The sequence below is a fragment of the Fragaria vesca genome, linkage group LG3 (genome assembly GCF_000184155.1).
Source record: "Fragaria vesca subsp. vesca linkage group LG3, FraVesHawaii_1.0, whole genome shotgun sequence".
NCBI classification, from domain to species: domain Eukaryota; kingdom Viridiplantae; phylum Streptophyta; class Magnoliopsida; order Rosales; family Rosaceae; genus Fragaria; species Fragaria vesca.
This window is the reverse complement of record NC_020493.1, coordinates 24,019,240-24,040,702: the sequence shown is the minus strand read 5'-3', so window position 1 is coordinate 24,040,702 and position 21,463 is coordinate 24,019,240. Positions and strand designations below refer to the sequence as shown.

Below are 21,463 nucleotides of genomic sequence, written 5' to 3'. Positions count from 1 at the left end.
GTTTTGGAATTAGCTAGTTTGATTATTCTCAACCCATTTTACAAGTTGGAACGTTAGCTTTGATTAATCATTGTTTAAGTCGTTTTTAGGACTTTTCTCTCGTAGAGAGAGACGTCTACATGCAGCTAATTAATTCATTTTTCCTACATATACAACACACATCGTCGGTCAACTTTGAACTTATTGGTTTGGTAACGTAACTGATAATGTTGAGATCATTATCAGTTAGTTGTATGACATATGAGGGATTTTGAAAGGGTAAATGATCATTACATAGTCATTTTGTTACTTCTAGTATATCATATGATATACTACTAGAATTTTCTATAAAATAGAGTCTGGTCAATAATACTATACAAACAGAAATAAACGTGGGCTAGACATAAACGCGGGTTAAGCGGAGTTGAGATTAGTGGGCCTTTCCAGGCTGAAGGGTCACCGCCTAAGCGGGCTAGACGAAGCTCGTTCACGGCTAGGCGGTTTCAGGTAGTGGGCCTACTCGGGGGCTGGAGGGTCCCACCTTTAAAATAAAAAAAGCCTAAAAAAATCCCAAGTAGTTGTTCACTTGTTCGACTTGGACCCTCTGTCTCTCTGTCTGTTGTGTTTTCATTTTCATTTTTGTTCTAGCTTTTCGATTGCAGAGATTTTAGGGTTTAGGGTTCTAGGGGTTCAGTCCGTCTGTTGTTTCAATCTTCAAAGGCGGCGCCTTTCTTCCCTTCTCAGTCTACCAGGTAAACCCTAATCTGTTTGCTTTCACAGACTTCACTGCAACCAAAAAGAAATGAAATTTTTTGACACAATTTTCTGGAACTGGGACTGGTTTCCCAAAGTCATCGACTTTTCTTCTTTACTGATTAAATTCATGGAATTTTGTGATAGTTTGAGCTGTGAGATTGTTTGTATGAACTTAGATAGTTTATAATTGAGCGAATGTTATGCATTGTTATGTGATAGAGGTGACTCCGATTGTGCTAGCTTGCTTGGTTTGAGCTGAATTCAGTACTTACAGGCCAAAAATTTGGAATCTTTTATAGATTTTGTAATGAAGTTGTATTAGTGATTTATAATGTGTGGTTTGTGTTGGGTACATTTTGTAGATGGCTAGATGGGATGAGATTCTGTCTCTTCCTGTGCAGAATCCTCCGACTTTGGAGTTTTGTGCTGCTGATCTTGTGTGGTCCAAGGTCGAAGGCTGGTGCGACAAGAAAGATCGAGTTGCTGTGATCCCCTTTGCCAGAGTTGATGATTTTGTCAGGGGTGAATCCGCCAACAAAGAGTGTCCAACGAAATTTCATGTTGAAGCGAGGCGGAAGCGGCACGCAAAGGCTAATTTCAAACCAAAGGTTGATGGAATCCTTGAATATATTCTGTAAGTTCTGTCTTTCTTTTCTCTGTCCATTGCAGGCAGTGCCTTCCTGCGTTCTTCCGGCTTAACTTTGTCATCTTTTCAATGTGTAGATATTGGTGCTCCTTTGGTCCTGATGATCACAGGGCGGGTGGCTCTAGACGACCCAGTAGGACTCATTTTGCCCCAAAGAAGAAAAATTCCGGTAGACCAAACACCAAGAGAGGTTGTACCTGCCACTTTATAGTGAAACGCTTAATTGCTGAACCCTCAGTAGCGCTTCTTGTATATAATTCTTTTAAGCATGTGGATAAGAAAGGATTGCCATGCCATGGCCCAGAAGACAAGATGGCAGCTGGAACGCGCGCTATGTTTGCCCCACACATCTCTGAGGATCTACGCCTTCGTGTGTTATCTTTGCTATATGTGGGGGTCTCTGTGGAGACCATAATGCAGAGACACTCTGAATCCGTAGAAAGACAAGGTGGTCCATGTAATCGTGATGACCTCTTAACCCATAGGTCTGTTCGCAGTCAGGAGAGGAACATTCGACGTTCTACATATGAATTGGATTCCGATGACGCAGTTAGCATCAGCTTGTGGGTGGAAACCCATCAAAGTAGTATTTTCTTCTATGAGGATTTCTCTGAGACGGACCCTTTCACTTTGGGCATTCAAACAGATTGGCAGTTGCAGCAGATGATTCGCTTTGGCAATTACAGCCTAATAGCCTCTGATTCAAGATTCGGAACAAACAAATTAAAGGTCTGTTTAGTTTGTAACCTTTTATTGTTAACTAGTATTGTTAATAAAATGAGAAACTGACCATGTCCATGTCGGAATGCTATCTAGTATCCGGTTCATAGTCTCCTTGTATTTAACCAAGACAACAAGGCCATTCCGGTAGCATGGATAGTGAATCCAAAATCTGCAAGTTCTGATACCTATAAATGGATGAGAGCTCTTTACAATAGAGTTCAAGCGAAAGATCCTTCATGGAAGTTGGCTGGGTTCATAGTGGATGATCCTCAGGCTGATGTACTCACTATCAGGTGCTCATTCCTTGTTTAAACTTTAAGTGGACAACGGATGATTCAGATAAGCTACTATTCTGCCATAGATCTTTTTCTATGAAAGTGGCAATGTGAACCAACTATAATATTTTTTTTTTCTAAAATAGTTCATACAATATCAGTTTTACTTATAGGAAGACCTATGTGCTTTCAGTTTAGATATGATAAGTAGGTGGGCTGGGTCCTTGGAATCAATGCCTAATCTTGAAACTTCAAAATACGACTTCCTAGAACTTTGGTTTTCATCTGTGCCCACCAAATGATAGGGTCCAAGTGCTTATTCATTCAGAGTTTTAGTTGATGCACCAGGATTGTGTGTTTTAGTGCATGTGATTTTGACAACGAATGATTTGAGATTGATAGGATATATAGCCCTGTTTACAATCAAAGTTGAAGGCTGATAAATATAATTTCTTTATTTAATGAGATTTCCTTTTAGGATTTGGGTCAGTGGCAATACAGGCAACTGTTTGAAATGACCCGGAGCTGTATATATTTTTCTTCTTTCAGTTGATGAGTTGAAGCTTATGGAAATGCTTTTCTCTTCATTGGATGCAGGGATGTATTTCACTGCTCAGTGCTGATAAGCTTTTGGCGGGTTCGTCATGCATGGCATAAAAACTTGGTAAGGAAATGTTCAGAGGAGGAGATGCGAGCTACAATAGCAAGAAGGCTACATCAGGCAGTGGATATCATATGTCAACGACGAGGAACTGATGGTTTGTTTGTGGATTTCATGGAAGATTTTGTTGATGCGTCAGATTTTGTGGATTATTTTAAGGCAACATGGTATCCTAGAATAGGTTGGTCACTATCATCTTAAGTAGAGGTATATTCTACCCTATGATATAAAGCTAACATGTGTGTGGTAATGATCACAACACATATTCATATTTAGCTGTCCTGCGAACTTAACAGAAGATTAACTTGCATATGTACAGGTTAAAGCACAAATACTTATACCTACTTAGATGCATACTAATGTACGAACAGTCATGCATATTAGTAACATACCTAATAATGACCCTGCATGTGTGTCTATTTTGGTCCCTTCATACGTGAAGGTTGTTTTACTATGTATATATGTTTTCATATGCCCTACGGATTTGGCAGCGGGTTGTACAGAAATCTTTAGCTTTCAGAAGATCAATTTATGGTATGGGGTCAAGGTTTTTTCAGTACTGTGTGACTCCTGTGGTCATTTTGTTTTCTTTATCTCTTTTTCTCTTATTAGAGGCTCTTTTCTTTTGATTCTGAATACTCATACTACAAAATGTCTTTTGGCTTAGGGAAGTGGACTACTGCATTACAAAGTCTTCCTCTCGCTAGCCAGGAAACATGTGCAGCAATGGAGTTCTTCCACAACCAGCTGAAGCTGAGGTTATTAAATGAGAAGAAACCCAGTGTCTACAATAGAGTTGATTGGCTGGTTCATAAGCTGGGTACCCAAGTGCATTCCTATTTCTGGCTTGATGAATACTCTGAGAAGGATGACTTTGCACGATACTGGAAAGATGAGTGGGTGAGCGGTTTAACATCTTGGCGAACAGCTTTGGAGATTCCAGACTCTAATGTTGTTATTGAAGGTACATGTGCAAAAGTTACAGACCAGCTTGACAATGAAAAGACTTATGTTGTTTGGAACCCTGGTTCACAATTCGGCATTTGCAACTGCAGTTGGGCAGAAATGGGGAACCTGTGCGAGCATATACTCAAGGTTATTAGTGTCTGCAGGAAAAGAAGTCATCCCATGCCATCTGTCAACTTATTGCAGTTCCACCAGGCCTTGCTTGATATGCTCCATATGCCACCTCATGATTCTTTAATTCGTGATCACGCTGTTTCTTTAGCGGCCTTTGTACATAACCAGTTAAGCGGACCTAATTCGGAAAGCAGCAATAGCACTATGGTGACAGCTTTAGCCGATAAAGATCAAGTATTAATAGATGAGGGTCCAGCAAGTGAAGAGGCACATAATGAGAATAGTTGTGTGGATGAGCATGTTGTTGTGACTACTGAAACGAGGAGTCCGTTTGCATGTGGAAATGGCATATATAATGAGGGCTGTGGAGAAGAAAATACTTCTGAGATGGATGTTGACCCATCATCCATCTGTATTTCTCCACCTGGATTACATTCTGTTGATGAGGTTGTGTCTAGTGGTGTCCTCTCAGGAAGCAGTCAGAGGCCCTTGGTTAACACAGAAACTGAAGAGCTGCTTTCAGCGGATGATGCTCTCTCTAATTCAAGTGAAAATGAGGATGATATGTTAGATGAAAATTGCAAAGAAAATGTATTGAATACAGATCCGCTTTCCCTTGATATCCCATGTTCAACTATGGAGTTTGTGGAGCAATGCACAGTACGCCATCCGAATGATCTCCACAGCCATGATGTCAATTCTGCCGTTATTTCGAGAGTATGTGATGACAATACAGTATATAACAATACCTCTCCATCTTCATGTGTGCCTGTTGAACCACAAGCTTCAGATGTCAAAGAAAATGAGAGCATGGAAATTGAAACTGAAAACAGAATAGACTTGGTGGAGCATAGTGCAGTTACCTATCCTAATGGTAACCACAGCCATGAAATCGGTATTGAGCCTGCTGTTATTTCCAAAAGATCTCCTAACAACACTGTTTATGAGAAGACCTCTGCTTCTGCATCTATGCCTGTTGAATTACCAATTGTTGAAGTGGCTGAAACTTCAGATATCAATTTAGAAAATGATACAATGGAAATTGAAAGTGAGAACGGAAGCACAAGTAATCAGAAACTGTCTGCTGATGATCCTTCCACATTGGACGGGGTTCGTGGTTGTATGATAAATGGTTCAGATTGTAGTCAGGATTCAAAATCAGTTGGCAATGTGATGGTTGTGTACTCAGAACCCTTGCTCAAGTTCTCATCTACATCAAGTTGCAACAAGGAAGAGCTGCCTGTTGAGAATGGGGCTACTGAAACTGGATCTGCTGAGAAGCCATCTTCAATCACTGAATTTCATCTTTAAAAGTGTAAACTTCAAGAGGGTGCTGAAATCATGGACAACAATGAGGTCATCCGTCAGCCAGTTAACAGTAACATCAATGTTACTTCTGCCGAGGAAAATGCTCGAGGTGAATCTGCTAATGCCTTTTGAGTTTTGATGACTACGGAGTTCAACACGGGACAGGTTGAGCGTTAAGGTTCTTGAACAAGAAAAACAATTAGCGTTTAGGGTTTCTTCATGTACACTCTTCAATAGATCAGTTTATATAGCGGTTGTGTTCACTCTCCTGATTTTGAACATTGGAGGCCAACATAGCTGAATTGAAGCTGTTAAGGTAGTTCAGTAGTTTGTGACTTTGTTCTAGTGATCAAGGACTGCTTTATGCCTTCAATCAGATTAGTAGGGGCTTATAAATGTAAGGAAAGAGATGAGGGCTCGTATTGAAAATTCATTCAAACAAGTTATATCACTTTACCTCATAATAAACTGATTACGCAATTTGCTCCTGTATACAGAACAAAGTAACTACACAACTGCATCAAGATTTTCTCCTTTACATTGCCTTGTCAGTTCCTCGTCCCTATTAACAAGGTCAGAATGTAGTTCCCTATTAACAAGGTCAGAATGTAGTCCCATGTAACGGATGACTTACAGCTTCATTACATTTAATCATTTATAGCTATTGAGGCTAGAGTCGAGGTTCATTGACAAAGCCAGAGACCAAAAGGGGCCAGTATCTGTGCCTCTGTGGTATACCAACTTCATAATAACATATCTTGAATTTAGATTGCTCCAGTCCAATTTGAATATCATTAATGTTTCCGAACATTTTCATAAGCAAACCATAGAATCTGCAACAATGAAGCAAAATATTATAACTGGCCAGTTACTTGCAAACAAAGAAACAAATGTGTATTCATGAGGGAGGGAGTACCATGATGGGAGGTCCAACAAGTGCGAATTGTCTAGAAAATCCTGAAAAGAATGCAAGGGATCCTCTTGATTTTAGGATTTTAAGGGCACAATCCAGGGAGGAGCCACTTTCCCCATGTGCTAGAACATTTTTTACTGGTACAGAGCATGCTGCACCAAAGAAGGCTGAAACCGCACTTGCACCTAAACAAAAGAATACGATATTATTGCATACAAATCAAGGAATGAGACATTGTGGATCATGGTCTTTTATAAACAAGCAGAGTTTGTCCTAATTCACAGAAAACAAGTACTCCATCGAGAGCATTCTCTTTTATATCTATCTAGAATGCGTCGAAGTTTAATGGTACAAAAGAGCCAAAATTATCAAATTCAAACTTCCAACATTTGAAGTTAAAATATCAGAAATCTACTTGTAATATTACCATTCATTTGATTTAAGAAATGTAGTAGAGATTTCAGGAAATCTATCAATACAACAATCTTAGGGCTACTAGTTGGAAGGGCACAGCTTAGTAAATTTAACTAGCATGCCCTTTGTTTATCTTCAGGTCCAAATAGATGGTTGGCTTAAGAATTCTAGAATTTCATATCTCCAGAAACGAAATTAGAAAACTTGAATTACATTCAGGAAGATTCATGTATTTCAGTTTTGTTATGTCTAACCGCCTTTTCCATAGATAATACTATTTCCCTCTTTTTATTTTCCCATATCACATATAGGTGAGAACGTATGCACCTAAACCACTGGGGCAGAAATAGTACAATGGATTGAGGGAAGGTATGAATCCATTTAAGAACGGTAAGAACTGCATATGTTGGTCATCAAACTAAATACCAACAACAAAATAACAACCAAATATATGATAACGGAAATGTAATTGTCCTATGTGCCATTCTGCTGTGAATAAGGAGTTTTAACATTGTGTTGCGAAATAAGTGTATAGTACAGACAAGTTTTTATCAAGCTATTAATGCCTGAAAAATCAAGTAATTAGGGGAGGATTTTTACCCAGCTGTGCTCTTGTTTCACTTAAACCACACGAGTCCCTGAGATACTGGAGGCTTGGATTATATGATGCGAGCATACCCACATTTGTCCCCATTCTTGTCTTCACATACGGACCAGCATTTCTCCATAGCTCCGGAAGTTTTCCATTGGCACTCATAGAGTACAAAGCATCACAAAGGTTTCTGTATTTGGCACGCTGCACTACTGCTAAGGTTGTCGGATCAACCTGCGGCAGACACGCAGAAACGAATGGAAAACTGAAGTATGCCTCAGCCGCGCCGGCAATCAACCCGCAAGCAGCTTCCTGATAAAGAGTTAATGACATTCCATCATTGCTAGCAGTTGCTTTGTTTCTTAGAGTCCTAACAGAACAAAGGCCATAAAATCAAAACTCTAATCTACTTTCGAAAACCATACAATTAATGAAACAAAATTAACCAATCAGAATATAGTTGAAACCCATCAAACAACAAAGTGATCATTTCCCAATGTGTTAATTGGGTACTTGAAAACTCACTCAAACAATCCAAGTTTAAGGCTTGCAGACAAAGTACGAATCACAATCCCATCAGGGCAAGACTGCAAAAACAAGAACCAAGTTCACCGCAAGTTTAATGTCAAAATTGAACATTTCACTTTCTTGATCAAAATTCAAGAAACCCAAAACACTGGGAGTTGAAAAAGAAAGATGGGGGACCTTGGCAAGAACGTTAAAGCCCAGAAATTTGGGACTACGGCGGACGTGAGATAACAGCGGGGAGTAGTAGACGGCGGCGAAAGGGACATAAATGGACAACCCTTGAAGATACGCAGCGAGTCCGCCGTTCACAAACGGCGTTAGCGACGGCCAACGCTCAATCAACGACACGTCGTAGCCTGCCTTCATCAACCTCGCTCTCTCTGCTTCTCTCTCTCCCGCCACTCTTTCTATCTATGCCTTCACCAAAAAGTGTGGGTTTTTACATTTTTAAAGGTGGGACCCCCAGCCCGAGTCTATCCTGCAAACCGCCTAGCCCGCTTAGGCCCAAGTATATACAAATCTCTGATATCGCGTGTATACGGTCCGGATACGCCTTCTGGATACGTACGTATTATGTAATATAACCGAATACATTGGGACAAATAGCACCTTCACTTACTTCAGAAAAGAGACGTCGCGCATGTAAGAGTCTCAGAGTCTGGGCAATCAAGGTTCTTCTTCGTCTTCCTACTTAAGGTGTGTGTAGATATTAAGGGTATCCCTTAGTAGGTTAGACTCAGATACTGAGGTCTCTTAGAGAGTCCTTCTGGAGCAACCAGAAAGAGGAGTAATGCCACACCATTTTAGTGTGTTGAGTCCACTGTCTGTACAGCTGTACTGTGTGACTCTGCTGTGAACCATCATACAGTAATAGATCATCATATTTATACAAGTCACACATGTAATAGAATATATATATATATAAGTCATGTCAAAGTCAAGAGTGTACATGCAAACTGAAACCAGACCGGTAGATTTAAAGAGAGGAGGGCAGGATTTCTGATGGAAGAGAAGCTTGACCAATATTTATCAAAGAGTCTAAATGCATACAAGATAGGTCGGATGGTAATGAACTGATCCAAACATCAGTTCTCATCGCAAAAACCCAAAGACTGCTATGCTTCACCGAGAAAGGTTGCTATACTTCAGTTGGTGGTTGGAAATTTCCCCGGACAACATCTAAAGAAGCCCAGAATAGCACAACCGTTGGTAGGGTTCGGGAAAAAAGACCAGAGAATCCTTCAAAGAATGCAAGGGGTCCTTTTGAGTTTAGAGTTTGACGCACAGAATTGAAGGAGCTAGCATGGTGTGCCAGTTGTGCGCAAGCTGCTGCTGAGAATGCTGAGATAGCTTCTGCACCTGAAAACAAATAGAAAACAACTTCATTCTTCTTCTTTTTTGGTCAAGAACACAGCTCAATTCAATTCAGCTGATTGCATATCTAAAATGAACACAAGTATGGAGCCAATAGATTTCTTTTGAGAATGAAAAATGAAGTGCTCCAAATTAAGAGAGCACTTATTTAGTCTTTCATAACCAGAATTTATTCTTCATTTTCTTGGACCTCAAAAACAAAAGCAGAAGCTGATCATCATTAGATAGGTTTAAAAAGACAGACAAGTTGGATGTCTAATTGGCATGAAGGAAGTTTTCAGTTCCTTTATGTCTATAGGTCATTACCAATTAAATTCCATGGATGTCTAACACGTTATCTGAACCAGATATGTGGGATATATATCATGGATATAAAAAGCAATGAAATAATGCCCTCAACTTCAGTAATAAGGAAAGAAACTATACCACATTTTGCAGCCTGTTCACTAAAACCATGAGTTTCAATGAGATAATGGACACTTGGATTATAGGCTGCAACCATACCCATGCCTAACCCAGCATTTCTCTTCAACAAAGGACCTCCAGCTCTCAATATTTGCAACACACTAAGTTTTCTGATACTCCACTGTGCAATTGGTCCCATGGATTTAACCTGCCTATGTAGACAAATTACCTCGAATGGAATTCTGAGATACGCTGTAGCTACTCCAGCAATCAAACCACTAGAAGCTTCCTGGTAAAGACTTGGCCGTGCGCCATCATTTCTAGCAACTGCTATTCCTCTCACAATGCTATAAACATTAACAAAACTAGCTTAAGTCCTATAGTTTCTAGAAATGATTGAAGATGCTTAACATAAACGAAATTGATAGGCTCTAGTTTTCAAAGTTCAAAACTTACTTGTAATATCCAAGTAGCTGACTAAAAGCAAAAGCATCAATCAAAACCAACCCAGGAATCATCTGTAAGCCATTTGCAAACAGCTTTAGTAACATTGGGTACGCAAATCATGCTAAATTGTGTGTCATGTGCCTCTTAAACTAAACGAGTATGCAGCTGGGATTAGGGTGTACCTTGCGTTTGAGCACGTAGTTAGGATGATTTCGATATCGAGCGTCGTTAGAAATGGACCTTGAGTAATCGATGGCCCCATTGACACCGCAGGAAAGAAGCCCGGCGAGTCCGCCATCTACAAATGGCTTGAGCACTGAAGGAGGAGGAGGAGGAGTACTACTCATCCTTAAGGGTTTCAACTCCTCAATCTCCACTTTCTTCTCTTCCATAGTCTGGACCTCTCTCTTTCTCTCTGTGGATCTCTAGCTTAATAATTTCTACTGAAATGGACATACACTAATAAAGAAAGACCTTTTAGAGGAACCAGAAAGAGGAGTCCTGCCATTCCATTTCAGTGTTCTAGCTACTCTCTGGTAACGTCTGTCATGAATTTATGACTTTATGGTGACCGAATATGTACAGTGTGGCTTAGCTGTGTACCATCACAGGTGCAACCTTTTACCTAAAATTTCTTTTTCCATATTTACCTTTGCATTTTTTTTTAGGAAGAATATTTACATGGGAAGTGAAATCCAAACTCCCTAAATTGAAATTCAAACTTACACTTTTTATTTTTAGTCATCATTCTTATTCTTTTGAGTCACTAAAGACAAAATTTAAGTTACAAAAAATGGAAAGTGAGAGTGGGTTCAGATAACGTGTTACCAAAATTTAAGTTATCACGTAACAACATTTGCATTTGACATTTAAAGTTGTTATGTGGTCTTACGAATGAAGGAGTGGGTTGTCTTGGGTTGAAAATGAGAACTAGGTCCATCTCAATCCAGCCAGTCTACGGACAAGTTTCATCTTCAACTCATGAAAACAGATGATGAATATCTCTCAAAACTTTCATCATCTGTTAATGGCAATCCGATTTTGAACTTTGGAGGCCAACAACTTGTTTCGTCATGTGTTACGTGTTCGAGAGGAGAGATCACATATCAGAAAGGGTTTTAGCACTGTAGAAGGAGGAGGAGGGATCCCAAAAGGGTTTCAAGCCCTCAATCTCTGGCTCTCTGCTCTGTCTTTCAACTCTTCCATGATCTTCATTTTTGCTCACCAAAACCTCTGCACTCTTTTAATTGCAATGGAGAAGTAGAGAGGACCTCAATTCTTTTCTTTTAGTAGTCTTGAAAAGAAGGGTCTTATCACTCGTGTAGTCGTTCTTATACTAATAAACGATAAAACGAACCAGAAAACATGAGTTGCACTCTATTTCAGAAAAGAGTACCACAAACAATGTTTGCCTTTACTATGAGTTTTTCATTATGGATAAAACAAAATTACAAAGAGAACCCTCTAGCATAACCGCTCCTAAAAAGATCAAGCTGGAAAATGGTAGCCGAGTACCGAGGGAGAGAAGAGAGCCACAACTATGGACTAGTACAAGAGTGTCCTAATTTGGCAAGTCTACCGGCTAATTAGTTCAATATATATTCGTGAATGAAATCATGAATATGTACAGTACTGTGCAACTTATTTACCATTACAGATGCTTTCTCTTTCCATATTTACCTTGCATACATGAGATGAACAAACAAAAGTAACTGAAAAAAGTAAACTTGGAGGTAGTAACAATTGGAAGTTCATGGTAGTAGCAGTAGTAGTAATAGTGAACTGATATCAAACGTGCGGCAAAACATTGAAAGATTTCACACCATCAAACCCACAAGGGAAGTTTCAATTTTAGTTTCAAAAAAATATATATTATTGGAGTGGAGATCCACAATTATGGAGAATTCAACTATAGCTGCAATGAAATCAGAGTGAATTTCAAGCCAAAAAATAACACATTATGCAGAGAACTCAACGATTTGCAACATTGAAAACACTGCAAAACTTGATGCTCAAAATGTCAAACCCCTGTTTATGGTGTACAAAACTTATTTCACTTCAACATTTCCTTGCTCAGGCGCCTAATGAGATTTTCTCAACTTCAGAATCAGCAGGGGTGTAATATCCTATTCCACACACGCCCTAAGAATTACTAGTACAAATATTTGAACTTCAGTAAATCCTACTCCAATCCTGCTATAAAAATTCCAATAATTGTTTGACTTTGTGGGCGTGAAACGGCCAACAAGGGGACTACAACATAGCTAAAAATTATTGTTTGCAATTTGAACTCAACACTGGTTGAAATAGCATTCATCCAGCAAGAAAACTACAACCCAACTTTCTTTTCCAACTTCTGGAGCTGATTGAGGAAGATCCATGTCATCTGCATAACCAAGCATCAAACAATCAGAATAACATCAAGAAAAACACAAAGACGGTTATATACAAACAGAACACCCATCATTTTCCCTGCAAATCCAAACTGTGTGCAAGTGAGTGAATGTATGAAACAGAGAGAGAAAGTACCATGACATGGGGGGCAATTCTAACACAATATACTGGAAACCCAGTGTAAAATTTCAATGGTCCTCCTGCTTTCAAGGTTTTCATGGCACAATCAAAAGACCCAGTGTATGGAAACTTCCCCTCAGCATCAGGTTGCATTTTCTGAATCTGTGTTTTCACGTAATCAAAGGGCAAACTGCAGGCTGCAGCAAAAAATCCTGAAACAGAACTTGCACCTACACAGAGAACAGATACGTTTCAATTCAACCAAACAGATCTTAGTTGGTACATGAGTAATGAAACAAAAAGGCATTCACAAGTGTCACAGCTCAAGTTCTTTTATCCAAACTGCATTGACTTTCCTCAGAGCAGAGTAATTTTGTGTCTATTGTGATGCAAGATGTTTAAACAAAAAGGATTTATCCACCAACTAGAGGAGAATGTCATCTCCAAAAAACATTTCACTCAACTTTTTGTCTGAAGTGAGTTTTTGCTTTCAGGGCAGTGAAATGTAATTTAGTACAAGGGGGATTAATTCAAGGAACTATACTTCTAAACTATTGCAAACATATGATTATGAATTGATGATGCAGAAAGAGCAGTACACATTCAAACGACGTAATTGGAAAATAAAATTACAGCTTTATTAGAATTTCAATATTATACAAAAGATCAATATTTTGACATTATTCAAAAGGGGGTTGGTCAATAATATATGTAGAATTATAAATACAAGTTGACATTATTCAAAAGGGGGTTGGTCAATAATATATGTAGAATTATAAATACAAGTTTGACGATATAAAAATCTTTTCTTAATAAATTTTTTGCAGCAAACTCCAAACGTGCCATAGCATACTAACAGAAATTGCTTGTCATGCCATGTTAACAATATTGTATACTTGCAATCCTCATGTGAACAATTAGACGAAAAACAATCTACATTCAAGAAATTTCTGAATCCAGTAAATATCAACCAAGTAGAAACTCATTGCCAGACACACACACACTACTGGGGGGGGGAGAAACTTACCCAATACTGTAGTAGCTTCACCACAACCAAGGGTATCCTTGAAAAACTCAACACCTTGGTCATAAGAGGCAAGCATTCCCATGTTCAATGCCATTGCTCTTACAACAGTGGGTCCTGCCCCCTTCCAAAGTGACAAAACCCCTTCATCTGTAACAATACGACCAAGTGCATGGAAAGCATTTGTATAGTTACGGCGCTGAGCAAGGGGTAAAGTGGCATCTGCCTGCATACGAATGAGAGCTAAATCTGCTGGACTTCCAACAGTTGCTCCAATAGCACCAGCAGTTAGCCCACACAAGGCTTTCTGGTACAGGGGCAAGGGCTTCCCATCATTAGCCTCAATTGCTTTGTTCGTCAGAATCCTAAACCGATTTTTTGAATAAATAATGTTACTATGTAATCATCACAGTACATATAACATCACATGATAAACTTACTTAACAAGATTCATAAAATTGGATGGAGCATTAAGAGAGCTTTAAATAAACAAATCTAAAGTAGCCGGATGCAATCTGACTCGACTACTGATTGCTGAAAAACACTCACCTGAATGATCCAAGACGAGCTGTGGTGTATGTAGCTTGTCTCAGAAGTCCGGCAGAAAGACCCTGCACATAAGAATTCCAAATAGAAAAATTAATCTAACATGCACTGTGTAACTAAAGTTCAACCAAAAAAAAAAAATTGACATTTGAGCATCAAAATCTGAGGTGCAATGAAAGGCAACCATCATGGACCTGCTAAATGTAGCAGATGATCAATTTGAAACAACTTGGTAAATGACACATTTTGATAACCACGTAACAAGATACAGTTGAAGCCAGAATTTATGTATATTCCCATACAAAAATCCATCAGTGTAAACTCCAAATAAGAACCTATAGTTTTCCAATCTCGTGTTTCAGATGCATATATATCAAAGTCACAGCCTGTGGGTTAGGCTATAGGGTTCCTACAAAAACACATCTAAAATCTCGCTAAACCAATCTAGCAAATGTTATAACAGTCTCCATTTTATTGGGAATGAGGAAAGGATTGCATCTCTGATTGGCATCGAGATATTCTAAATCATTCCCAATTCCTACAAGTAACTTCACTGCTACAAATTCAAAGCTAATTTTAAGATCCCACACCTTGTTGGGAGACCTCAAAAGAACACATCCAGCACTAAATAATATCATGTATCAAAAACTCAAGCTCAAACTATAATCACACCAAATAAGCTTACCTTATACAATGAACCAAAACCCTCCTCCTTGATCATGGTCCTGGCAACTTGTCCAGCTGATCCCTGACCCAATTGAATTCTCACCTACACCAAATCAACACAACAATTAAACCCATCAAGCCACATTACACCACTAAACCAAATCAAAATCCGAAACAGACCCACAAATCACAGATCTGAAACCCATCAAAAGAAACCAACTTTAAGCTTGTAGGAATCATGGGTCCAATCCAAATCTCACAAATTTGAAGAAAAGATGCAATATTGATGGGGTTCAAGACTCACCTTGATCATATCGATGGGTTGGATGACGCAGGTAGCGAGCATACCAGAGGCTCCGCCATTGACGAAGGGCTTAACAGTTGGCCAGACACCAGACTTGGGCTTATCCTTGTCTCCCATAATTTGGATTTGAAGTCTGAAAGGGTGAGAGCTCAAGGAAGGAGATGAGAGACTCAAAGGAGGCTGCTTTAGAGTGAGAGAGAAAGGAGGAGAACACAAAGGAGGAGCTCCTAAATATAAGTATTAACAACAACTACACTCCTTCCTTTGCTTTCCTCACAGCCCACAATATTATTATTTATAAAAAATAAGAAAATACTTTGTTGTATGACCTCAGATGTCTATGGAATTACAGTGCTCAACCCACTTTAGCTGACTGAATTGTGTGACCTTTATTTGTTTTTATAGATTTTTCATTACAAAAGGAATAGCAACAGCCTTCCCATATCCCCCTTGTTCAATGTGGTTGGTTACAACACTTTCTCAACTTACAAGCTTAGTATACTTATGGAACTTGGAAAAATTGGTTCAATCAAATCCCCATCATACTACTTGCAAAGTATGCATTTGTTGACTAATTTTGATTGTGGTTTTAATATCCTTTTTCTTGTCAAAGTAAAAAGCAATACCAAATCTTTGATACAAGATTGAACATTTATTAAAACACTACCGAAAATTGAATTTTTGACACAACACACATTTTTCTTAAAAGGAAAAAGACACGCATTTTAGTTGCAAATTTAAGTAAGTGAGAAGTCGACTTGAGATCTAGAAAAATAGCTAAATAAGGAGAGGAAATGAAGGGCCATGCATGGATAAAGGAGTCATTTTGGTGGGTAGGTGGTGTGGTTTGTTGCAGTGTTGATTTGGTTTGCACTAAAAGAGAACCTGCAGATGGTGTAGCAACTTTGACCTTCTGTTAAAACCGACTTATGACCAAAGAAAGAATGAATTCCATTGCTTTGCTTGCCTTATACTTGTACACAAGACACACTTTACAGCCTATAATCAAATAACACACATCAAAATTTCCTCAAACAGTAGATAATAAAATAACACAGGAGAACAAGTCAGTAATTTGGTCAAGTATTCTGAAAAAATATCACACTATTTTGTTAGACTAATATCACGCTTGCACAGTGGGAATAACGCTAAGAATATTTGTGTTCATTGGACATGAAAACGTCATATGTATATACTACAAAATGATCGATATTTTTCAGAGAATCCATGTTCTGTAGGGGGTACTTTGGGGAATTCAAAGCGGAAGATTCATGTTGCCAACTTGCTCATTGCCCGCCTCACGAGGATCCCAGCTTATCCAACCAAGGTTTATGCATCCACACCCTTTCAATTACAACTTTGTCCCCTCTGCACTTCACTCCAGAGTTTTTAAAAACATTTTATTCTTTCAATTATGGATTTGTACAATAAATACAAGAGTTAAAAACTTAAAATGTGTTGGCATGTGCTATGCTAATGGCAGGGATCAGCAGCTCCATTTGTATTAACTATTAAGCAATGCTCCTAGCTAGATTGGTCTTAAGCTTCGATAACTCAATAAGTAAAATCAACAATCACAATTCATAACTAAACAAATGAAAGAATTTACAAACAAAACTATGTCGAACACTCTACTTTTCACATAACCAATGTCCAATCGTCTTATTCCAAATTTTTATTTTATTTTTTATCCAAATATCGTTCCAAATTTAGAATGACTAGATTGGTCTTAAGCTTCGATAACTCGATAAATAGAATCAATAATCATGATTCACAACTAAACAAATGAAAGAATTTATAAATAAAACTATGTCGAACACTCTTCTTTCCACATAACCAATGTCCAATCGTCTTGTTCCATATTTTTATTTTATTTTTTTATCCAAATATCGTTCCAAATTTGGAAGGATAGTTTGGTGAAAGAGAAAAGGCAAAAAAGAAAAGAAAAAAAATTGACACTATCATTTCGTGCGTGAGAATATTAGTATTATCCACTGTGATGTGATGGCATAGGGCCAAAGAGTGGATTAGTGGTTCACTTCAATTTATGATGCGGCCCAACCTCCAACTTAAACCTTTTAGATATTCTCTGTGGAACCATGGACTCAACCCTGACATAGAAAAGAAGCCCGACTTTGATGTCTTGTGGACTATGACAATAGAACTAGGAGGAAAACAAGCCCGTTGATCCAACAGCCGGCAAACAAAGGATTGATACAAACCAACAACAAAAAAAAGTGGATCAATTTGGAGCTACTTAGGTCCACTAGTAGTTGGGATTTTTTGCATTTTTTATTTTTTCTATTCATCAACTATGTCACACACTCGTAGCTTGCTAGAATTATTGACATGACCAAACGAAAAAGACATCTAGTATTTCTGATTAATCCTTCAAGTCAATTAGTTCTACCACTCTTCAATTACACAAGAATTTGTTGAACAGACAGCCTAGCCTTCAACATAACCAATATATATATTTGTCATGGATAGGAGCAAGTGAGCAACCATCGAAGGTTCACCATTCATCATGAGTAATGATTGTAACGGTGCATCTCATATTTCACCAATACTGCAAGTTGGTTTTTGTATATCAATTACTCCGTATGAAACTAATATTCTCGTAATAATATATATCTGATTAACTCTAAACATGATTGAACGTTATAACTAACTCTAACTTAATATCTCACTCATTTCCCATTAATCAATAAAAATAATAAAATGTATTGTCGGTTGTAAGTAATTAGAAACTGAAAAAGTTTGGGTCTTTCAAAACCTTTTAATCTGTAATTAACAAATTTAATTTTTTTCTTTTAAGATTTTTTTTTAACAAATAAATTTGAAAAATGAAAAATGTTACCAGTAAGTGTAACATCGAATCCAACTGGAGTGACACTTGGCTTGCCTTAACGTGGCCAAGCTGGTCCTGCCAAGAATTCACATTTTTTTCCCCATTCTACCCCCACCAAATCCAATTCTTGATCTTGTCGTATTACCCTGTTATAGTACCATTATCTTCGAACAATCCCGCTTATAGTATTATTATCTCACTCCATAATTGAGGTTAATTGAGGTCGATCAGGGGCAAAAGAGTAAAACGGCACATCCGGGTAGGCTGGCGCCAAGTAGCAAAAGGAAGGGCAAGCTGTCACATAAAACCCCCTTTTTTCGCAGAGCGGACTTGAAACCTTTTTCCATTCTAGTTTTATCTCCAAAAAAAAAAAGAGAAACAAAAAAGAAATATCACACACACAACCCTATCATACGTTCACTCATACACACAAGGAACCAGTCAAGACCTGTTTATAGTGTTTTGAATCCCCTCAAGTTTGTTTCACTTCTTCTTTCATAAAGCTCTGATTTTTAAGAGTGAGAGAGAGAGGAAAGATGAGAGAGATCATAAGCATTCATATTGGGCAGGCTGGAATTCAGGTGGGGAATTCATGCTGGGAGCTTTATTGTCTTGAGCATGGGATTCAGCCTGATGGTCAGATGCCTAGGTTTGTGAAAATTTTGATTCTTTCTTCTATATTCGCATACCCTTTTGTCATTTCTGTGTAAAGTTTCTTGCTTTTGGGTTTTTTGTTGGTTATCTTTGGTGGGTTTTTGTGTGGTGATGGGTTTGATGTGTTATTAGGTCTTTTTTGTGAATGGTTGGTTGTGTTTTGTTTTAGGGATGTTTTGAGATCTTGATATTTATGGACTGATATTTTCTGGTAAAGGGTTGTGTAGGTATGGGTGTTTGTTTATTGCATTTGTGTTTGTGGGAGTTTAGGTTTTGGGGTTGGTTTTATATGTCACTTTTGTGTAGCTTTGATGGATCCGATGAGTGGATTTTATGGATATTCCTTGTAAATGGTGAAACTGAAAACTGCATAAAAGGAAGTTTGGAAGGAGTTGGATTTGATAGGGTTGAGAGTGTGTGTTTCCTTCTTCTGTAAGGTACTAAGGTTTTTGTAACCAAGACGTCTTGATTCGGGTGGGATTGGAAATTAGAGTGATGTATTGTATTATTATCTTCTGTATATTGTTTAGATTCCATTTTGCAGTTGTCAAAATTGTATGTGTAGAGATGGTATATAATGTGAGTGCTTAATGGAGTGTTCTGTTTTGTGTTTGTCTTGACAGTGACAACACTATAGGTGTTGGAAGAGATGCTTTCAATACCTTCTTCAGTGAGACTGGATCGGGCAAGCATGTCCCTAGGGCCATATTTGTTGATCTGGAACCAACTGTTATTGATGAAGTTAGGACCGGCTCTTACCGCCAACTATTCCACCCCGAGCAGCTCATTTCTGGTAAAGAAGATGCCGCTAATAACTTTGCAAGAGGACATTATACAGGTAAGATATTTTGCTTCTGAATTGCATTGAGGAGCTCTTTTATTATGCTGATCTTGTCAATTTAACCTTCCGTTTTTTACTATGCAGTTGGAAAGGAAATTGTGGATCTCTGCCTTGATCGAGTGAGGAAGTTGGCTGATAATTGCACTGGTTTACAAGGGTTTTTGGTGTTCAATGCTGTTGGTGGTGGTACTGGTTCTGGTCTGGGGTCCTTGTTGTTAGAACGTTTGTCTGTGGATTATGGGAAAAAGTCAAAGCTCGGATTCACCATCTATCCTTCTCCCCAGGTACTTGCAGCTATAAATGTTATTGATTTCTACTCCTGAAATGGCTTATTGTAGTTTCGTGTACAAACTTGGCATATGGAACATCATCTAGAAATGATTATTCTTAGAAATTTATATGCTGTTCTGTTGTAGTTAGATGTTTCTATATTAACATAATGATGAAAGTATATATTACTTTAGGAAAAAGGAAGAGGGAAGTTATAGGACAATTATAAACTGAAACTCATATATGGTTTAATTCTTCTGCATTTCAGGTTTCAACAGCAGTTGTCGAGCCTTACAACAGTGTTCTTTCTACTCATGCTCTCCTTGAACACACAGATGTATCTGTGCTCTTGGACAATGAAGCTATCTACGACATTTGCAGAAGATCCCTAGACATTGAGAGACCAACTTATACTAATTTGAACAGATTGATATCACAAGTCATTTCATCCTTGACAACATCATTGAGGTTTGATGGAGCCATCAATGTAGATATCACAGAGTTCCAGACTAACCTTGTACCATATCCGCGTATCCATTTCATGCTCTCCTCATATGCTCCTGTTATCTCAGCTGCAAAGGCTTACCATGAGCAGATCTCTGTTCCTGAGATCACCAATGCAGTTTTTGAGCCCTCAAGCATGATGGCAAAGTGTGATCCTAGGCATGGCAAGTACATGGCATGCTGCTTAATGTACAGAGGAGATGTTGTTCCCAAGGATGTTAACGCTGCTGTAGCAACTATCAAGACAAAAAGGACTGTACAGTTTGTTGACTGGTAAGAAAAATGCCCAAGGAGGAAAATCAAAGGATGAAACTTACTAATTTGTTTAGTCTCTTTCTAAATAATTCATCTGATGATCTTGTGGTTGTATCAGGTGCCCTACTGGCTTCAAGTGCGGTATTAACTATCAACCTCCAACAGTTGTACCTGGGGGTGATCTAGCCAAGGTGCAGCGAGCAGTTTGCATGATCAGCAACAACACAGCAGTGGCAGAGGTGTTCTCACGCATTGACCACAAGTTTGATCTCATGTACTCAAAGAGGGCATTTGTTCACTGGTATGTTGGTGAAGGCATGGAAGAAGGTGAGTTCTCAGAAGCCCGTGAAGATCTGGCTGCTCTTGAGAAGGATTATGAGGAAGTCGGTGCTGAAGGTGTAGATGATGAAGAGGGGGGAAGTGAAGAGTACTGAAGTTGATATGCAAGAGCGTTCAACCATCTCCCACTGTCTCGGTTGTTCCTTTCGTTTTGTGTAGTACAATGATGCAACATCTGCTGAGATATTGTCACAAGAACTATGTCATTATGTCCTGATTTGTCTTTATTATTTGTGGTATCCATGAACATGAAGTGACATTTTAAGAAGTGTGAAGAACCTCTCTCAAGTTTCCTTATTTTGGTGCATTTTAATCTCTTTTATGACACCCTTCACGATGGTTGCACGAAAATGATTGATGTTCCTCATGAAAAGTGACAGACAATTTCATGCCGGTTTCTCACAGTGGTGACATGTAGTGAAGTTCCATATGTTTGTTGAGCTAAGATTGAAGGTAAAAATTGAGTACAATTTACTAAAAGCATACAGTAAACCCAATCTAATCATTAAACCTTGAGGGCCCGCTTCATATTGTAGACCTCTCATGTTACCAATATCAAATCAATGGTTAATCAAACCCAGAGAAACAGAGAAT

The 21,463-nt window shown here is 38.5% G+C and overlaps 5 protein-coding genes across 5 annotated transcripts; 2 read left to right on the top strand and 3 right to left on the bottom strand.

The window, feature by feature from the left end:
• The first annotated feature begins 667 nt into the window (after positions 1–667).
• On the top strand, positions 668–5,906 carry LOC101310972. Its single transcript, XM_004294964.1, has 6 exons — positions 668–731; positions 1,098–1,369; positions 1,459–2,110; positions 2,198–2,397; positions 2,977–3,221; positions 3,708–5,906. The coding sequence occupies exons 2-6, from the start codon at positions 1,098–1,100 to the stop codon at positions 5,429–5,431; spliced, it is 3,093 nt and encodes a 1,030-aa protein (XP_004295012.1). The 5' UTR covers positions 668–731; the 3' UTR covers positions 5,432–5,906.
• A 44-nt stretch (positions 5,907–5,950) lies between these two features.
• Positions 5,951–8,263, bottom strand: LOC101310679 (mitochondrial dicarboxylate/tricarboxylate transporter DTC-like). The gene is made up of 5 exons (XM_004294963.1): positions 8,053–8,263; positions 7,873–7,934; positions 7,356–7,717; positions 6,345–6,526; positions 5,951–6,261 (listed from the first exon to the last, which is right to left on the bottom strand). The coding sequence occupies exons 1-5, from the start codon at positions 8,239–8,241 to the stop codon at positions 6,223–6,225; spliced, it is 834 nt and encodes a 277-aa protein (XP_004295011.1). The 5' UTR covers positions 8,242–8,263; the 3' UTR covers positions 5,951–6,222.
• A 330-nt stretch (positions 8,264–8,593) lies between these two features.
• On the bottom strand, positions 8,594–10,650 carry LOC101310391 (mitochondrial dicarboxylate/tricarboxylate transporter DTC-like). The gene is made up of 4 exons (XM_004294962.1): positions 10,284–10,650; positions 10,111–10,172; positions 9,676–10,001; positions 8,594–9,234 (listed from the first exon to the last, which is right to left on the bottom strand). The coding sequence occupies exons 1-4, from the start codon at positions 10,491–10,493 to the stop codon at positions 9,014–9,016; spliced, it is 819 nt and encodes a 272-aa protein (XP_004295010.1). The 5' UTR covers positions 10,494–10,650; the 3' UTR covers positions 8,594–9,013.
• A 1,305-nt stretch (positions 10,651–11,955) lies between these two features.
• LOC101310100 (mitochondrial dicarboxylate/tricarboxylate transporter DTC-like) lies at positions 11,956–15,401 on the bottom strand. Its single transcript, XM_004294961.1, has 6 exons — positions 15,156–15,401; positions 14,871–14,954; positions 14,189–14,250; positions 13,643–14,004; positions 12,631–12,845; positions 11,956–12,487 (listed from the first exon to the last, which is right to left on the bottom strand). Exons 1-6 carry the CDS (start codon positions 15,270–15,272, stop codon positions 12,431–12,433), a joined length of 897 nt encoding a protein of 298 aa, XP_004295009.1. The 5' UTR covers positions 15,273–15,401; the 3' UTR covers positions 11,956–12,430.
• A 3,018-nt stretch (positions 15,402–18,419) lies between these two features.
• On the top strand, positions 18,420–21,165 carry LOC101309809 (tubulin alpha-1 chain-like). The gene is made up of 5 exons (XM_004294960.1): positions 18,420–18,655; positions 19,284–19,498; positions 19,586–19,785; positions 20,040–20,548; positions 20,649–21,165. Exons 1-5 carry the CDS (start codon positions 18,543–18,545, stop codon positions 20,962–20,964), a joined length of 1,353 nt encoding a protein of 450 aa, XP_004295008.1. The 5' UTR covers positions 18,420–18,542; the 3' UTR covers positions 20,965–21,165.
• Positions 21,166–21,463: the final 298 nt, after the last annotated feature.